We start from the raw sequence: 16,917 nt of genomic DNA, 5'->3' as shown, positions 1-16,917 counted from the left end.
CACTACTGCAGAGGCACTGCTACTGGAGACATTGCATAAGGGGCACTACTACTTGGGGCATTAAAGTGCATATGGAATGGAAAGGAATGTTCCTAGAGTGACGAGAAACTGTAGTGTCATGTTGCCATGCCCCTTGTGGCATGTGGCTACGCCCACTTTTTGTTGCACGCCTTTGGTGTGCACACCTACTTGTGGGGGGTGAGGGGCTGTTTTTTATTCATTACTCACTGACACATTTTAAAATATTCACAGGTTGAGCTAATTATTTCACTTGTGATTCTGTGAGGAGACCTGGAAAACATGCACTGTTTGGGGTCCTGAGGACCAATTTTCAGAACCTGTGTTCTTTACAGTCCTGGTGACTACTCCCTTCCAGCTCCTCTACACTGACATCTGCCAATTCCACAGTGTCACAATGTTAAAAGTACTGGGAGGAGCCGGGTCATACTTGCCTAAGGGGGAGATGTATTAATGGCGGTATCGCCGATGCGGTACCTTCCCCCTGACTTCGCGTACATACCGCGGTTCATTACCGCGGTATGTACCAAGGATTTTGCAAAGGACAGCTCTCTTTCAATGAGAGTTGTCCTTTGCGATGCTGCCGGGTTGAACACCCAGAAGTCCTTCTGCGCATGTGCAGAAGGACGCGGGCCGCGGGGGCTCATGGGAGGGATCCGATCGGATCTCTCCCAGCCCCTAGCTTTGCGTTAAGAAACCCACAGGCTTCTACTGGGTAAAGCCACCTCAAGGTGGCGTTACCTAGCGATGCGAAACAGCAGAGTGCAGCGCATTCTGCTGCTTAATACATACGGGGAATGCGGTAAAACCCCCGAAAACTGCATTTTCGGGGGTTTTACTGCATTTTCGCCGTTAATACATCTCCCTCTAAGTTTGAAAAAGCATTTCAGGGAAACTGTGAAAGCAACACCTATGAGCGCGGCAGTAAAGTGGACATGTACTGCTACATCTGAGAGGCGTGGCATACTGCAGGGCTGACGGAGGATGTCGCTAATGATGTCACACATCCCTCCCCCCGTTGAACCCGGAACTCGCAAGTGTGTATGCACTTGCCACATGCCGGGTCCCGTTGACGGCTATGTCACGCTGGGTACACATCGTCTAATATGTACCCAGCTTAACTTTGGAAATGGTGATTAATTCATAAAAAAGGTGATCTGCATCCTGTGCAATAATTAATACATTTTAAAATACAGCAAAATAAGTTAAGTGAGGTGACAGTTCATATTTGCATCCTATGTTAGCACAGTCAGACTTGTGTGTCAGTAAGCCAGCGACAGATGAGCAATGCCCTTGCTGTTGCCTGCACCTATTACGAATATGAAAGCGTTATATATCAGGAGGGCGTTGGGTCAGTGTGTACTGTGTGTGTTTAACTGAGCAGCTTGGTTACCCGGCAACGTGCGCTCAGGGTGATGACGTGTATCCCCCGCGGGAGCCGGCACTGTCCTGCTGTCACTTCCTGGTTGAACTTCGGGTGCTTTAAGGCTTCATCATGTCCCACCAGACCGGCATCCAGGGTGAGTCTCGCCGCAATCCGGCACAGTGACGGGCCGCTGCCGGGGGGGAGTGAGTAGGATCATTCACAGTGCGGGCGCTGCTTTCAGTCGTGCAGTCGACGCTTGACACAGAGCTGGTGTGCCCCGCCTCGGGTGTCACAGGCTGCTGCGCTGTGCGTGCTCCCTGCCGATCAGTGCTGCCGTAACTAGTGCAGAGCTGCCTTGTGTAGGGTAACAGGGCATACCCTATACCATGTAGATCACTCACACACGGTCTCTGTAATAACTCTTGTGCGAACTCGTTACATGTAGGTCGTGGTTATCCTAATTATCTGAAAAAGAGGGTTTTGCATCAGAAACATATTGAATAACAATATTGCAACACTTGTATGAGAGACAGATGTGTGACTTGAATAAAGGGCTTCAGCTTTAGAGAAAGCATAGACTTTTGTTCTATTTGCCTTTCTGTAACAGTTTGTCTCGTTAGTGATAATAAAGTCACGTGGTATATTGTTAGTGCTTTAATACTTTGCTCACACCCTCTGCAGGTGCGAGGAAAAATTAAGTATTGTTAAGGCTAAAGGTGCCCATACATCTGCGACGGATGGTCACGATGTAGCGATGCGATCGGAAATGCCGATCTGCCAGTCGGAAGCGCCGACTGGCCGCCATCGATGCAGGATCACTGACATTTTACATGTTAAATGTTCTCGATTTGACGATCACGATAATTTTTTGATCGCAATCATCATATCGGGAAAATCCAACATGTTGGGTTTCTGCAGTCCTGCAATTCCGAGTTGCAGCATCTCAGGATCACGGCAATCCGTCGCTGATGTATGTGGCCCTTTGTTCCAGGTGCAAAGAACATCGTGGGACTTAAGGTACCCATACATCTGCGACGGATCGTTGCGATGTAGTGATGCAATTGGAAATGCTGATCTGCCAGTCGGTAACGCCGACCGGCCACCATCGATATTCAGCGATCCGTCGCAGCATCACTGAAATTTTACATGTTAAATGTTCCTGATTTGACGATCACGATAATTTTTTGATCGCGATCGTCATATCGGGAAAATCCAACATGTTGGATTTCTGTGTTCCTGCAATGCTGGATTGCGGCAATCCATCGCTGATGTATGGGGCCCTTAATCAGGGCTCGACAAATCCCAGGGTCCAGGTCGCCATGGCTACCAGATTTTGCAGTGAGGGAGGAATCTGATCCTCATCAGCTCTGGCGGAGATTCGTGCCTATAGTATTACAGTGTTCATATCATGCACAGGAGTGCATGTGCTGAGTGTCACCTGCGGTGACTGCTGTGCCTGTGTCCGTCCCGGCCTGCGCTGACGACTCCTCTCTATCCTGGCCTGCTCTGATCCCTGTTGTCTGTCCCAGTCTATGCTGATCCTCCTGTATGTCCTGACTGTCTACTGTCTCCTATCTCCGGCTGTTTTGAGCCCTCCGGTAGTAGGGTCTATGCGTGTCCAGAGATTGCGGAGTGGTTTCAGAGGGATAGTGTTGTGACCATGAGGGGAGAGGGGTTTTGTTGTACTTTCTGGCACCATTGTTTTATGTGAAATGTGGTCTGTTATTACTGGAGGGTGGAGCAGGGGAGCTATGCAGAGCAGTGAGGGAGCCTCCATTTTACTGTATCCATTCAACTGTGACCATTTTGTGGACTAGTATAGTGTGTATAAAGGTTGCATAACACACAGAGCTGTGCTCCTAACTCACTCCTGTAATTGTTTTGGGGGGGGGCAGTGGTCTGGCTCCTACAATTTCATCCTGGCTCCTAGATTTTAGAAAAATTTGTCAAGCCCTGCCTTAATAACCTGCTTTGGTCTTGGAACGTTTAACTGGATCTCTTTGATGTTTGATAGTTATTGATAGAGGTAGCACCTTGATATTGTTGTATCCATAGAACAGGTTTGTGTTGTAATAATTACCAAACAAAAACTTCCTCATATACAGATTTGGCTGTAAAGCACATAAGCAAACTGCAAATGTGAAAGCATTTACAAGCCTGTAAAGTTATCTAAAGGTGGATCTTTTGTTCAGTTCAACCTGGAATTTCTCTTTATTAACAAATAGTGGATTCATATTTTATAAGTATTTAACAAAACAAAATACGTTGCAGGATATAATGATATTTGGAATGAGACTACAGGCCATGTACTTTTATACTAATAATCTCTAAAATGGCGGAAGGGGTTTTTACCACACTTAAAATGTTAACACATTAAAGTTAAAATATTAGTGTAGTAAGTGGTGCTAGTAGAGTCTGGTACATATTTTGTAATGTAATTTTGCGTTGGTATTTCTTTAATAAATATTGCTCCTGGGATAGGGTTGTCAATTGTAACCTTATTGTTTGAGTTCCCTGGTGGGATAACCATATTGTAGTAATCATAGAAGTGGAAATGAGGCATAAAAGGTTTCACAGAGAACATGGGGCTTAAGGTGCCTATCCATTAGGCGACCTGAAAGACTGAACGTCTAGGTCACCGGGTGCGGTGCCCGCACTGAACGGTGTTCACTGAACAGTGCAGGATCCCGACCTCCTATCTCTGAACATGAGGAACCTGACGAGCGTCGTCAGGTGGACCAGCATGTTCCATAGATAGTCTGGGTCGGCAAAGACCCAGCGTGCATGGAATCGGTATGAAATACCGCCGGCCGCATGGCTCGATTCCTGGCATCGGCAGCTGGAAATCGCAATCGTCCTAAGGTAAGTAATCACTAACCTAACCCTAACCCTCCTTAGGGGTGCCTAACCCTAAACCTCCCCACCAAGTGCCTAACCCTAATCCCTCCTGTAAGTGCCTAACCCTAAATCCCCCGGGTGGTGCCTAACCCTAACCCTCCCGGGGGGGTGCCTACCCTAAGTCCCCCTTCGATGGGATGCCGGGCGCCTGTCTCCCGGCGTCGGGAAAATGACAGGCGTCTAGATATAGACGCCTGTCATTTAACCCACGCCGGGATAAAGCAGTCGACGGGCTGACGTGATCTCGACAGCCGGTTTCCCGATTGCATCCCGCATGCACACGCATGCTGGTCCTTGCCAGCTATCCTTTACACAACTTTGTGAACAGTGCGGCCAAAACCTCCTGGTTTTGGTCGGATTGTTCACAAAGTCGTGTAATGGATAGGCAACTTAATTCAGCAAGGATCGCAGTTGCTAATACGCACGCAACCAGCCGCTACAGTCGCAGTGGCGACACAGACCCATCGCAGAGTGACTGACAGGAAGTGCTGTTTGTGGGTGGTAACGCAACGAATGCAGGCGTGCCAGTGCGTTTCAACAGCGTTGCAGGGGCGTGCATAAATTAGCCATTGCGATACCATACGCAGCCTGAGGCCTCCTAGCGTGCGCTGAAGTTAGCAGTTCCTGAGTGCCTTAACTGTGCGTATGGGTCCGATGTTACCGTTTAATTCGCTATGTTGCTAAAGTATACTGGTTGAGTAAGGTGAAGCGAGCGTCCCTATGTTAAGATGCGATCGAAATGCGAATGCAATTATTTGCATATCACTGCTGATATTAGCAACTGCATTGCGTGCGTATTAGCAGAATAGTGATCCTTGCTGAATCGGCCCCATAGTGCCCAGAATAGCCACTTATTACCTCAGTAGCTGTGGCTCTTTGCTGCTAGCTCTGAGTTGCACAAGTGACTGTAGTGTTACCAGGTATTAAACTAGGACTAGAATTCACTTTACTTTTGCAAGTAGTCCAACATCATAAGGGTCATTCCATGTGACTCACGTTACATTTCATGTTAATTTTCAGAAGTTTAAATGCACTACATACAAAAATGAAGCTGAAATTCAACTTTTTAAAAATGAAAATGATGAGGTAGTCATAATGAATGCTTAGAAGCAGAAAAATGCACTCTCTTAATAGTTACATTTTATTCTTTATATGCGTGACTCATGTTACAGCAGAATGGACATAAGAAATGCGGGGACTATATTTATTTAAATCTGCTCTCCTAATTATTTTTACAATATGATTGTTAAACTATATACTTATAAGACCCTAAACTTATGATTGCCACACAAACAAAAAAACTGAATGTTAACCAAATTATACTTAAAAATCAACGTGTAAAAACCCGCCGAAATCGACGGTTAGTTTTTTTTAAAGAATAAATTCATGTCAAGCAACAATTGTAAACTTTATTTGATTGACAAAAAAATGTTACAGATTCATTCAAAGACTGCAGTAAAGACCATATTTTGAGTCCATCCATTTGCGGCAGGTAATGCAGGTGCATCTTCATAGAGTTTGTCGGCAGATAAGAACCACTTGGCCCATCTAGTCTGCCCCTTTTCATGTATCCTTTAGGCAACTTCAACCCTATTTGGTCCTTACATCTCTCTTAAGGATATTTTTATGCCTATCCCAAGCTTGTTTAAATTGTACCACCGTTTTAGCTTCAACCACATCTGATGGGAGGCTATTCCACTTATCCACTTTCCTTTCTGTGAAGTAATTTTTCCTCAAATTCCTCTGAGCCTTCCTCCCTCCAGTTTCAATGCATAGCCTCGTTTTCTTGTACATCTCTTCGTTTGAAGAATGCTTCCCTCCTGTTCCTTGTTAAAACCCTTCATGGATTTGAAAGTTTCTATCATGTCCCCCCTTTCCCGTCTCTGTTCCAAACTATACATATTAAGTTCTTTTAGACTTTCTGGGTAAGTTCTGTGATGTAGACCATGCACCATTTTAGTTGCCCTTCGTACCATCTCTAATGTGTTAATATCCTTCTGGAGATATGGCCTCCAGAACTGAGCACAGTATTCTAGATGAGGCCGTACCAATTATCTATACAGTGGTATTATCACTTCTTTTTTTCCTGCTACTGATTCCTCTCCTTATGCATCCAAGCATCTGACTTGCCTTCCTCGATCCTTTGGTGCATTGCTTGCCTGATTTTAAGTCATTTGAAATTGGTGACTCCTAAATCCCTTTCCTCCTCTGTATTTTCCATTATAGTGTCCTTGATAGTATATTTAGCCTTTAGGTTATTGAGACCCAAGTGCATGGATTTGCATAATTTTACATTAAACTGTAGTTGCCACGTTCGTGACCATTCCTCTAGTCTGCCCAGATCCTCAGTCATTTGTTTTACCCCTCCTGGTGTGTCTACCCTGTTGCATACTTCGGTGTAATCTGCAAAAAGGCATACTTTCCCTTTAATATTATTTGCAATATCACCAACATAGATATTAAAAAGCACCGGCCCATGTACAGATCCCTGGGGTACTCCACTGGTAACCTTTCCCTCCCGTGAATACACTCCATTTACTACAACTCTCTGTTTCCTATCCTGCAACCAAGATCTTATCCATTCAACAGTCGTAGAGTCCCATCCCAAGCTTTCCAGTTTGTTTATCATTCTGCAATGCGGGACAGTGTCAAAAGCCTTACTAAAGTCTAGATAAGCTACATCTACGGCCCCCCTTGATCTATTACTTTTGTCACCCAGTCAAAAAAAGTCAATCAGATTTGTTTGGCATGATCTCCCCTAAGTAAATCCATGCTGTTTGGGATCCTGTAAATTGTTGGATTTGAATCACTTGTGATACTAGTGACTGGTTGAATAATTCTGTTAATGGTGTTACCAGGACCCCTTTAAGCTCTTTTAGTATCCTAGGATGTATCCCATCTGGCCCCATTGATTTATCCACTTTCAGTTTTGAGAGTTCTGTTAGGACCCTCTCCTCTGTAAATGTAATTTCATGTACTTCATTTTTATGAATTCCTCTGCAACTTAACTGTGGCCCCTTCCCCTCTTTTTTTGTAGTAAATCTTTGTGAGTGATCTCTACTGCAACAGAATCCTTTGATCTTGCTCGACATAGGGCAGTGTAGAGCATATCATGTGAGAAGACTGGTTCTGGCAGGTATATTCCGATTTTGACATGCTCTTTTCAGACCAAGTCAGCGATGTCTGTGTCTTCTAGGATGTAGACATTGTGATGTCCTGGCAGATAAATAGCTAACTTCTGGACAGTATGCGATTTTAATTGCAATGGAAGCTCAAGTAACCTCCAACATGCCTCAGGTGGACTCCTGTAATCCCATCACAATCCGCTCGCCCATCCATGGGGCAAGGTTCACCATCTTGACATTCGTACTATCAAAGCCTTTGTAGGTGTATTTGTGTAGGTACTTTTACTGCTTTAACTGTCATTTATACTTCTATGTTGATATGAGCCTGGAATTTCTCACTCAAGTACGGGTTATACGGCCCCACCCACTCATTTGTGATATTGAGAAAGTGACCACTAACTTTGGTTAGAATGGTTCCGCCATCGTTTCTTCGCTTGTAGATGGGATAAGTGTTGCAGTTTTCCTTTGTCACAGCTGCGTAAGGTTTCTGGAAATTCTTCGTACATTTGCCATTTTTCATACATGGCGAGCACTCGAAGACTTCGAACAGGACAGTCCTGTCAGATAGTTGAAGGTCTGCTGAGATGACTTTATCAATGTGTTCAGTCTCAAATATAGCATCTTTTGCCAGGGTGAGAAGCATGTGGCAATGAGGTAGTCCTCGTTTCTGGGAATCGATGACTTATAAGTAATAGAGCACCTTTCCAAAGACTTCTTTCTTGGCCAAATCAGAGATGAGCTCATCGCTTTGATTACTCAAACAATAAGTTCATGTCTGAAGTTGGACTGAGTTGCGTATACAAGATTCTCGGTTATCTCTTTCCATTTCAGATGGTTTGCCGAATGCTCTGACTAAAGCCATACTATCTTGGTAAGCAGGAAAGAACACAGAGGTCTAACGCTGCTAGGAATAATATCAATCTTTTAATAAAATATCAAAATAATATCAAATATAAATATATGGCACATAAATATAAAGGCTATAAATAAAAGAAAAAAATATTATGATGCATCATAAAATAAATAGATTAACTACACCAAGGATCTAAAAAATATAAATGCAATTGTAGCAATCAAACAATGTATCTCTTACAGAAACATAGTATCATATGTATGACTTAATCGTGTATCCCTTGTAGGGGAGACCAAATAGATCTATTAGTAATGTGAATAGTTCCTTGAAATAAAACAGGTGGATTCAATTAACGTACTGTTGGATCCTGTTGTTAACAGCTGATATGGAACATTCACAATTGAAATATATATATGGAGATCCTGATAATAGCCGTAAAAAGACTGGGCTGGAAGCAATAAAGGACAACCTTCACACTAAATTAGTGAGTGTATGCACTGTATTTCCAATTGATTGGACAGTATTAGGTACCTGGTCCGTCCGAGCGTCCTCGGAATGATGTGGGGACCGGATATCCACTGGCAGCAGTGTCCAAGTATATGGTGGCTGTCCGGATCAGCCAAATGTTCAGCCCAATATAATATCAGGAAAAAACGTCCTATAATAGATGGCAAGGCTCTATTATATCTTGGTAAGCATGTTTGTTTCTGGGCGAACCTTGGAAGGAATAAGGCAAGCTGACTATTTTCCCCGGTTGTAGTCCACGCTCGCCTGCCTCATTGAATAGGTAGTCTTGTAGGCCAGTGAATGTCTCAACTCTGAGTTTCTTTTGCTCAAGCTGAGTCCTATAATACATGAAATGGTCACCTTCAACTCGTACGTACAAATCGACTAAGTACTGTAGCCACACCTCGCTAGAGTTGTGTAAAACAGAAAATTATTTCCGGATAGCCATTCTATAAGACACATACTGCAATTGAGTCACTTTTCTGAACTTGCCACTGGTCTGGCTTTAATATGGTCTGGCTTTCCGTAAGGAAACCGTAAAGGGTATAGCTTCGGGGCAGTGAGTTGATATTTTTCAGGTATTCAGTCCCAGATCCCTTAGGGAAGACCTTCAAGTCGTAGTTCCTGAAGGATCGCCGTCTTTGATCATGAAGATGGCAGCTATTTAATTTGCTGAAGGCAAATTGAATTGGTTCTTGCTCTGGTCACGGATGTCAGGCTGTTCTAATAGTAAAAACATTTCGAACTTCGTATGCCTCCCTGACTTTGATAAGTGTCAGTTCGTTCTCTACCTTCTTAACTTTTGCCATCATCTTGTACTTGTGGACTAAAGGGCTGACTCTGAGCATAATTTCATGCAGTTTTGCCATCAGATTAGGATTGCAGGTTGAGCTCCGCCCAATCCTCATTTCGGTTGCTTCAGCAGTGTAAATGATGTAAAGTTGTGCCTAAGCTCGCTCAGAAATGTTCTTGGGATGCAGATGGCCAAATTTGTAATGGAGCTGGCCATTGATCTTGAAAGTATATGGGCCATGTCCTACAGGTGAGAGCTTCATTTGCAACAAAATAAGCTAATGACATTGTGCTGTTGTATTTCCTGATGTTGTCTAAGAAATCGCACTGGTCAGAGTTGCCATCTTTCTTTAGAAGATTTTCAAGTAATGGGTGAGAGAGTCGGTAATAGGAGAACTTTGTTACCGTGGCAACAGCTACTGTACTAAAGTGAAAGTTCGTCCTGGTGCCAACCTTTTCACAATCGAAATGTAAAGCTCTGCAGAACAAGCATTCGAAGGACATAGGGTCGTAATAACCCACAAAAAAAAAAATCGGGATTCAGTGTGCAGCGAAGGTGCGGTTTACATTCTTTTATAGCTGGCATCAAGAGATGAATCACTTCTGCTGCTGCTTCATTTGAGGTATCAGGCAAAACAAAATCGGCAAAGTGCTCAGAGTGGTGACATCCCGATTGGTTCAATGTCTCACTGATATTTGAGATTGAGGGTTCAAGGCCCTGTTCAAATCGGGGATTTAAGGTTTGCCATCAATGCCTCCATTTCGGTTAGCTGTCTAGAGGGTTATGGCTGAGGGCTGGATAGTCTTCTCCTCTTGATTTGGTTGTAAATGTTGTTGGGATGAGACTCGCGTTGCGATTACTCTTCATTCTCTCTTATCTGAGATATAGTTGTGACCCATTGATCGCTCACGCCAGGGGCTGGCTGGCAACTTTGAGCAAATGCATGCAAGCGGCTCTGACAACTGTAGATGGCACCCTTCCATCTGACCCAGCTTTCTTTTAAACCTATTACAGGTCAGAGAGGTTTTCTGCTTTACGTGTAATAGTGAAATCACTGACCTACCCTGCTTTTACTAACACGCTAGGGGGTGACGTGACAAGGGGGAATGCTCATTATGGGTGATGACAGGGCTTATATATGAGCTTTTTTTTTGTCATTGACGCTTTGTTTCAAAACACAAAAAATCAGAAATAATAAATAAGCTGGTGTCCCCCTAAAAAGTAATGGTCAGACTGGCATTGTGTAATGTTTATAGTGCTTCACCTTTATAGTACACAGGGACCTACTGCTGCCCGGCTCAGATATGTACGCTAATGCATTTGTAGCTGTGATCTGAAAATAAGCTAATGCCGTTGCAGATCATTCGATAAAATCGGCCGTCTGAGTAGGCCTATCGTCACGCAGAATGGTTACCTGGACTGAGCCGTCGGAACCACTTTATCTGCATACGGGATCACAGACGCACGCTATGGTACCCCAAAAATTATTTTTCTTGCTGTCATGCCCCGTAACATCCACCAAACGGTCCCTGACTGTCGATCACTTTGTGAAGGAGACCTCACTATGAGTGGCATCGCAGAGGTACCTTGCCACATGCGCAGTCAACCCAAAAACCTAATAAAAAAATGTTTTGGTTCGGATGATTCTGGCACAACCTGGTAAGAGAGGCAGTCACTCATATTCTCCGCTGTTATCAGTGTCTGACCCATCCAGCCTCACTCAGTGCTGCTCTGTGAGTGCGGGCAGGACCTCTAATGCTGAGGTCGGTGTCCCAAACTCGTGTAGGGCTGGAAAACACCTAAATGTCGGTGTCCCATTATTACCTGTGTATGCTGTCTGTGCTGCTGCTGTCTAAATGTTTTCTCTTGCTGTGCTGCATGTCCGCCCACGTTCCTCCTCACCTGTTCTTCCCTGCTTCTAACATGCCCACTGGCTCCACTTTAGTCATCCGGCTGCACCTCAGCTGCCTGACTCCTGCTCGGTTCTCCTGCTTTTGCTGACAGGCTGATCGAGACCACATCAACCACTGGACCACCAGAGCTCTTACTGGATAGGAGGCGGCCTGAGACACTAGGTGATGGTGCGGCACGGGGGGCACATGGCACTCTGCCCCCCTGGCCCAGTCCGCCCCTGGCTCACGCCTTCCAGTAAGGCTTTTACATTTTCTTTTTTTGCTGCAGAGAAGACTTTCTGTTACAGGTAAATATGCAACAGAAATGTGTATGTCTGTCAGTGAGGCAAGCATGTGCTACTTTCCTGCAAGTAGTGTCTGTATGAGTGATGCTGTTTACAGTTGGATTTGTCATAGTTGGAAGTAGTTCAGGTGAGCGGTTCCGTTGGGAAGTGTGCGGCCGAAATAATGCACGGTCATGTAATCTAGTGTGTCCAATCATGTAAGTGGGAATGCTGTCGTTATAACACGCTACTTTACATGGGAACATTGCCCCAATCTCATGTTTCTCTTCGACTGGCACTTCTACATCGTAAGACCTTTATTTTGATACTGCAACCATATTTTTACGTTCAGCCGTTTTGATGTGACTCGTGTTACATACGAATGTGACTCGCTTTCTATTTCTGTCCCCAGTCAAAGGGCTCTGATACAAATGACTCAAACCATTAGAATCCACGTGAATTAATCAGTGTAGGCCTGTTTATCTTCCTGATTAACTGTGAAGATGTATAAAATATTTCATGTGGTGATGATGGCCATTTCCAATTGCTGCCAGCTTGCTCCTTTGTGCTCACTAAGTATTCACCATCTCTGATGTCCTTGATATCACCTGGGTAACTTTTTCCATTATATTCAACACAGAACCAATCACCAACGGTAACTACATCATCTGTAGTCACTGTGACCGTTACATTAAGTTCATCAGTAGAAAGAAATGAAGTAAAAAATGTCATGGCACCTGCTGTGATACTATTTAATTATCATGTATTTGGGTATATGTACTAAGCCTTGTAGAGTGATAAAGTGAAGAGAGAGAAAGTACCAGCCAATCAGCTCCTGTCATATTACAGGCTGTGTTTGAAAAGTGACAGGAGCTGATTGGTTGGTACTTTCTCTCTCCACTTTATCACTCTCCAAGGCTTAGTACTCATACATCTGCCCCATTTTATGGAATGACCCATAAGTCTATGAAAAAGTGAGTGTCCCAAAGGTGCTAAAGTAATTATATAGCTAACTTACAGATGCCTTCTAGACATTCACGTGGCTTGTACACTCAAGCTGCGAGATTGTGGTCTAGGTCATTGTTAAGATGAATTCATTATTTATTCATGGTTAGCCATGTGTAGATGAGCTTCTGTTGCATTATACCTTCACAGTAGAGACTTAGGTTGTGCCTTAGGGGCCTCTTTATCAATTAATATTTGTGGAATATATCCCCCCGAAGACAGGTGGGGGGGGGGGGATGGCACATGCAAATATTAAGTATCCCCCAAATGCATTTCAGAGCTTGTTCCCAGTAACTAATGACATCTCCAGTTGGTGTTAGCCGTTGTAGCCTGTGGGCTACACTTCACAAAAAGTTCCGGGAGATGGATCTGCAGGATCCCTCCCCAGCACTCTCCACTCACGCATGCATGGTAAACAGACAGATCATGTAAGGTTATGCTCACTGCTTACGAAGGAGAAGTGAATGGATCGCATTTGTGATCCTTTCATTTCTTGAATACCGCAGGGACAAGCTTTTTTTCAGAGCTCCTGTCCCGGTGTGTTATTAGTACAAGCGATCTATAATTTCTTATTGCAACTAGGACCCATTAATCTATACTAATATAATAAGTATGTTGCGTCTGTCTGTCTGCTTGCTTGTTCCAAGTTGGAGCAAAAACTACTGAACCGATTTTCATCATTTTGTAGTGGAATCTCCTAGAAATAAGCTGCACTTTTCATCTCAATCTGTCTTGTTAAAGCTGAGTAATAACTAAAAACCAAAATTTATTGACACCATCAATGCAAGAGATAGGTGTGGCACCATGTGCACGGTGGTAAGGGGTGGGGGGAGAGGTGCTTTGGGCCTGCGTTCACTTGAATAGAATAGGCTACATATCAGTCTGTGCACAGGGCACACAGTGACATTGCTGTGGGTGGTGGGTGAATAGGATAGGCTACATATCAGTCTGTGCACAGGGCACACAGTGCCATTGATGTGGGTGGTGGGTGAATAGGATAGGCTACGTAGCAGTCTGTGCACAGGGCACACAGTGACATTGATGTGGGTGAATAGGATAGGCTACATAGCAGTCTGTGCACAGGGCACACAGTGACATTGCTGTGGGCGGTGGGTGAATAGGATAGGCTACATAGCAGTCTGTGCACAGGGCACACAGTGACATTGCTGTGGGTGGTGGATGAATAGGATAGGCTACATATCAGTCTGCATAGGGCACACAGTGACATTGCTGTGGGTGGTGGGTGAATAGGATAGGCTACATATCAGTCTGTGCATAGGGTACACAGTGACATTGCTGTGGGTGGTGGGTGAATAGGATAGGCTACATAGCAGTCTGTGCATAGGGTACACAGTGACATTGCTGTGGGTGGTGGGTGAATAGGATAGGCTACATAGCAGTCTGTGCACAGGGCACACAGTGACATTGATGTGGGTGGTGGGTGAATAGGATAGGCTACATAGCAGTCTGTGCACAGGGCACACAGTGACATTGATGTGGGTGGTGGGTGAAGGCGCTGCTACCACCTGTCTGTATAACGCTGCTGGTCACGTGGGCCACTCCCGCCTATGCAAATCCATACAATTAGAACACCTCAAATAAATTTTTTTTTGTCAGAAGCGATTTCATAGTGGGCAAAGTCGTGGGCAACAGCTAGTTAATATGCCCCCTAATGTTAAATGAAAGAATGCTAACAACTGTGCAGTGGCGAGGGTAAGTACAATAAATGTTGAGCAGTACTAACCAGATGATCCATGAAGTCTGTCAGTTTACCTTACATGCTATCAAATCAGAATTTACTCCACCTCCTCCGCCTCAGACCTTTACTCTATACTTCCTACAGATAATATTCCTCTCCCCTGAGTTGGAGCAGCACATGTCAGCATTCTATGTAAGAGACATATATCATCTTGGTAGTAAACCTTGGAAAATGGTTATTACATTCCTGCTTCATAACAAGACTGCCTTGTTTTTACATATACAGTGGAACACATGAGCCTATGCAAGGCCTGATTTTCACATCTCCTAAAGAATAAGAAAAGTATTTTCATATCATTTTTATATTTTATTTCTATTGTGGCATCCAATAAAAATCCAGCAGTCCCTACACAGACATAAAGTAGTTGGTATATGTAACGCGAAATGCTTTGGAGCGTTTATTCCATCTTGTATACTGTGAGTAAAGATAAAACCGATGGTGCTCCAGTCTATGGGGATACCACACTCTATAATATGTATCTGGGCTGCTCCTTAATGGGTAGGTAATCCTAATAAGCACAGCATTGTTTACCAGGGTAGCTATCATGTAACAGTTATTTTCTTAACATGGAAAAGCCGCTGAATTACAGTAGAAATCTATAGTATATTATGTCGTTATTTTGAATGTCGATAGCAGCATAATGTTGACCTCTTCTGAATGTCAATATTCAAAATGTTCAGTATGTCGACATTTAACACGTCGACACTTGCATACTATCGACATTACTAATGTCGGCAATGGTATTTTGCATTAAACCTTACTCCAAGCTCAACCCTTATTGCAGCCTAACCCTAAAGTTTTATGTCTGGCTGTCAACTTTCTGACACTGTCGACATCCTGTAGATGTAGCCATTCAGACCATTCAATATAATGTTGTTGACATTCTGAATGTCGACATAAAGACAACATACAGAGTGAAGGCATCCTTGTATGTTTAGACCTAAAATAAGACCCATCCCCAAAATGAATTTAATGGCATATACTTTACATAACTTATGCATTATCCTGCTACCTTCCACATGGTCTCTACTACATGTGTCAATGTCCTCACTATATAACGCATGGGAGTATAATTAACATGGTGTATAAAATTGGTTTGAAGGAAGCTATCCCAGACACACAGGGTAATATTTGGGACTTTCTACAGGGTCTCCTCTCACTGTTTATCTGTGAGAGTCACAATGGGCCTGATTCAGTAAGGAACGCACCCGCGAATTTGCACCCACCCGGACGATGTTTGCGTTCTGCGCATGCATCACAGTGCCACTGCGATCGGGAAGTGATTGCAATGAGCATGCAGTCCCCTCATAAAGTGATTGACAAAGTGGGTGGTGACGGGGGGTGGTCATAGAAATTTAGACGCGCCAGTGCGTTTGAATGCCGTTACAGGGGCATGCATAATTAAGCCCCTGCGTCGGAAGACACAGCCAGAGCTCTAGATGCACGCAGGAAGTGGGCCAAATCCTGAGTGAGGTCAGGTCAACCACTATTATGCTAATGGATTTTATGGTTCTCGATGTTTTCGCTGTCTAGCGAGGTATTGCGGATGTGAGTAAAGGGAGGTGGGCGGCATTATGTTATCTGGTTCTTGTGCGGCGGTGTCATTGCGATTAGGTTCATTAGCATATTTTTGCAGCGGCTGGGTGGGTGCGTATGCAGACTTGAATCAGGCCCAATGTCTGTACATCTGCTTTGTACATGATTCAGTAATGTATAGTATTCTATAAAGATTTGTACTGAACTTCTCCTCGCCCCCTCTTAGAATACTGTTACTTAATATGGTTTAGGTTTTTTTTGGGGGGGGGGGGGGGCGGGGGGGTGGTATTTAGCAAAGCTCAGAGATAAAATTGTGAGAGATAAAGTATTAACCAATCAGCTCCTATCTGTCATTTTTCAAACCCAGCCTGTAAAATGCTAGTTAGAAGCTCATTGGTTGGTACTTTATCTCTCACATTTTTTTTCCCAAGCCGCACTTGGTCTTGTCCAAATACTGTCTTGCTGAGCGATTGCCCAGTATGGCCGTATGTTAGCTGCAACTCTATAACTACAATAGCCTGGTAGGTGCGTGCGTTGGAATAAATAATGGTTTAGTATATTAATGATTTAGAGCCTCAAGTTAGGTAAAGGTTTTCAAGTGAAGTTGTGGTCTGAGTGCTAAAACAAGAAAGCAAAATGATACCAGTCACTGGAGCAGGCACACTGATAAGCATCGCGCACACAGTAAATCATGCATTAGGGCAGATCAGTTGTACATATTTAGGCAATTGGTTCAATACAGGAAAAGAGTTGAGGAAAATACCTTATGTGACACTAAACCTGTTATGCTAAAATTACAACTGAAATACCAAAATATTTTAAATAGTGTTTATTTGTAATGTTTTTAGATCATCAGTGGTCAGCCATTTAAATAGAAAGTG

General features: G+C 43.9%; 2 protein-coding genes across 2 annotated transcripts in view; one reads left to right on the top strand and one right to left on the bottom strand.

The window, feature by feature from the left end:
* The window catches only part of TMEM117 (transmembrane protein 117), a 493,666-nt gene extending 492,176 nt beyond the window's left edge, over window positions 1-1,490 (bottom strand). The window contains exon 1 of the mRNA XM_088458029.1: window positions 1,412-1,490. The gene's annotated coding sequence lies outside the window, so the exon portion shown is untranslated. The remainder of the gene's footprint in view (window positions 1-1,411) is intronic.
* Window positions 1,435-16,917, top strand: part of TWF1 (twinfilin actin binding protein 1) — a 50,106-nt gene continuing 34,623 nt past the window's right edge. The window contains exon 1 of the mRNA XM_088458041.1: window positions 1,435-1,538. Coding sequence (XP_088314167.1) covers window positions 1,514-1,538 — 25 coding nt within the window. The 5' untranslated portion in view covers window positions 1,435-1,513. The remainder of the gene's footprint in view (window positions 1,539-16,917) is intronic.

Source organism: Taudactylus pleione, unplaced genomic scaffold, assembly GCF_031769625.1.
Source record: "Taudactylus pleione unplaced genomic scaffold, aTauple2 ptg000041l, whole genome shotgun sequence".
NCBI lineage: Eukaryota > Metazoa > Chordata > Amphibia > Anura > Myobatrachidae > Taudactylus > Taudactylus pleione.
The sequence above is the reverse complement of the archived record's forward strand: the minus strand, read 5'-3'. Positions and strand labels throughout refer to the sequence as shown.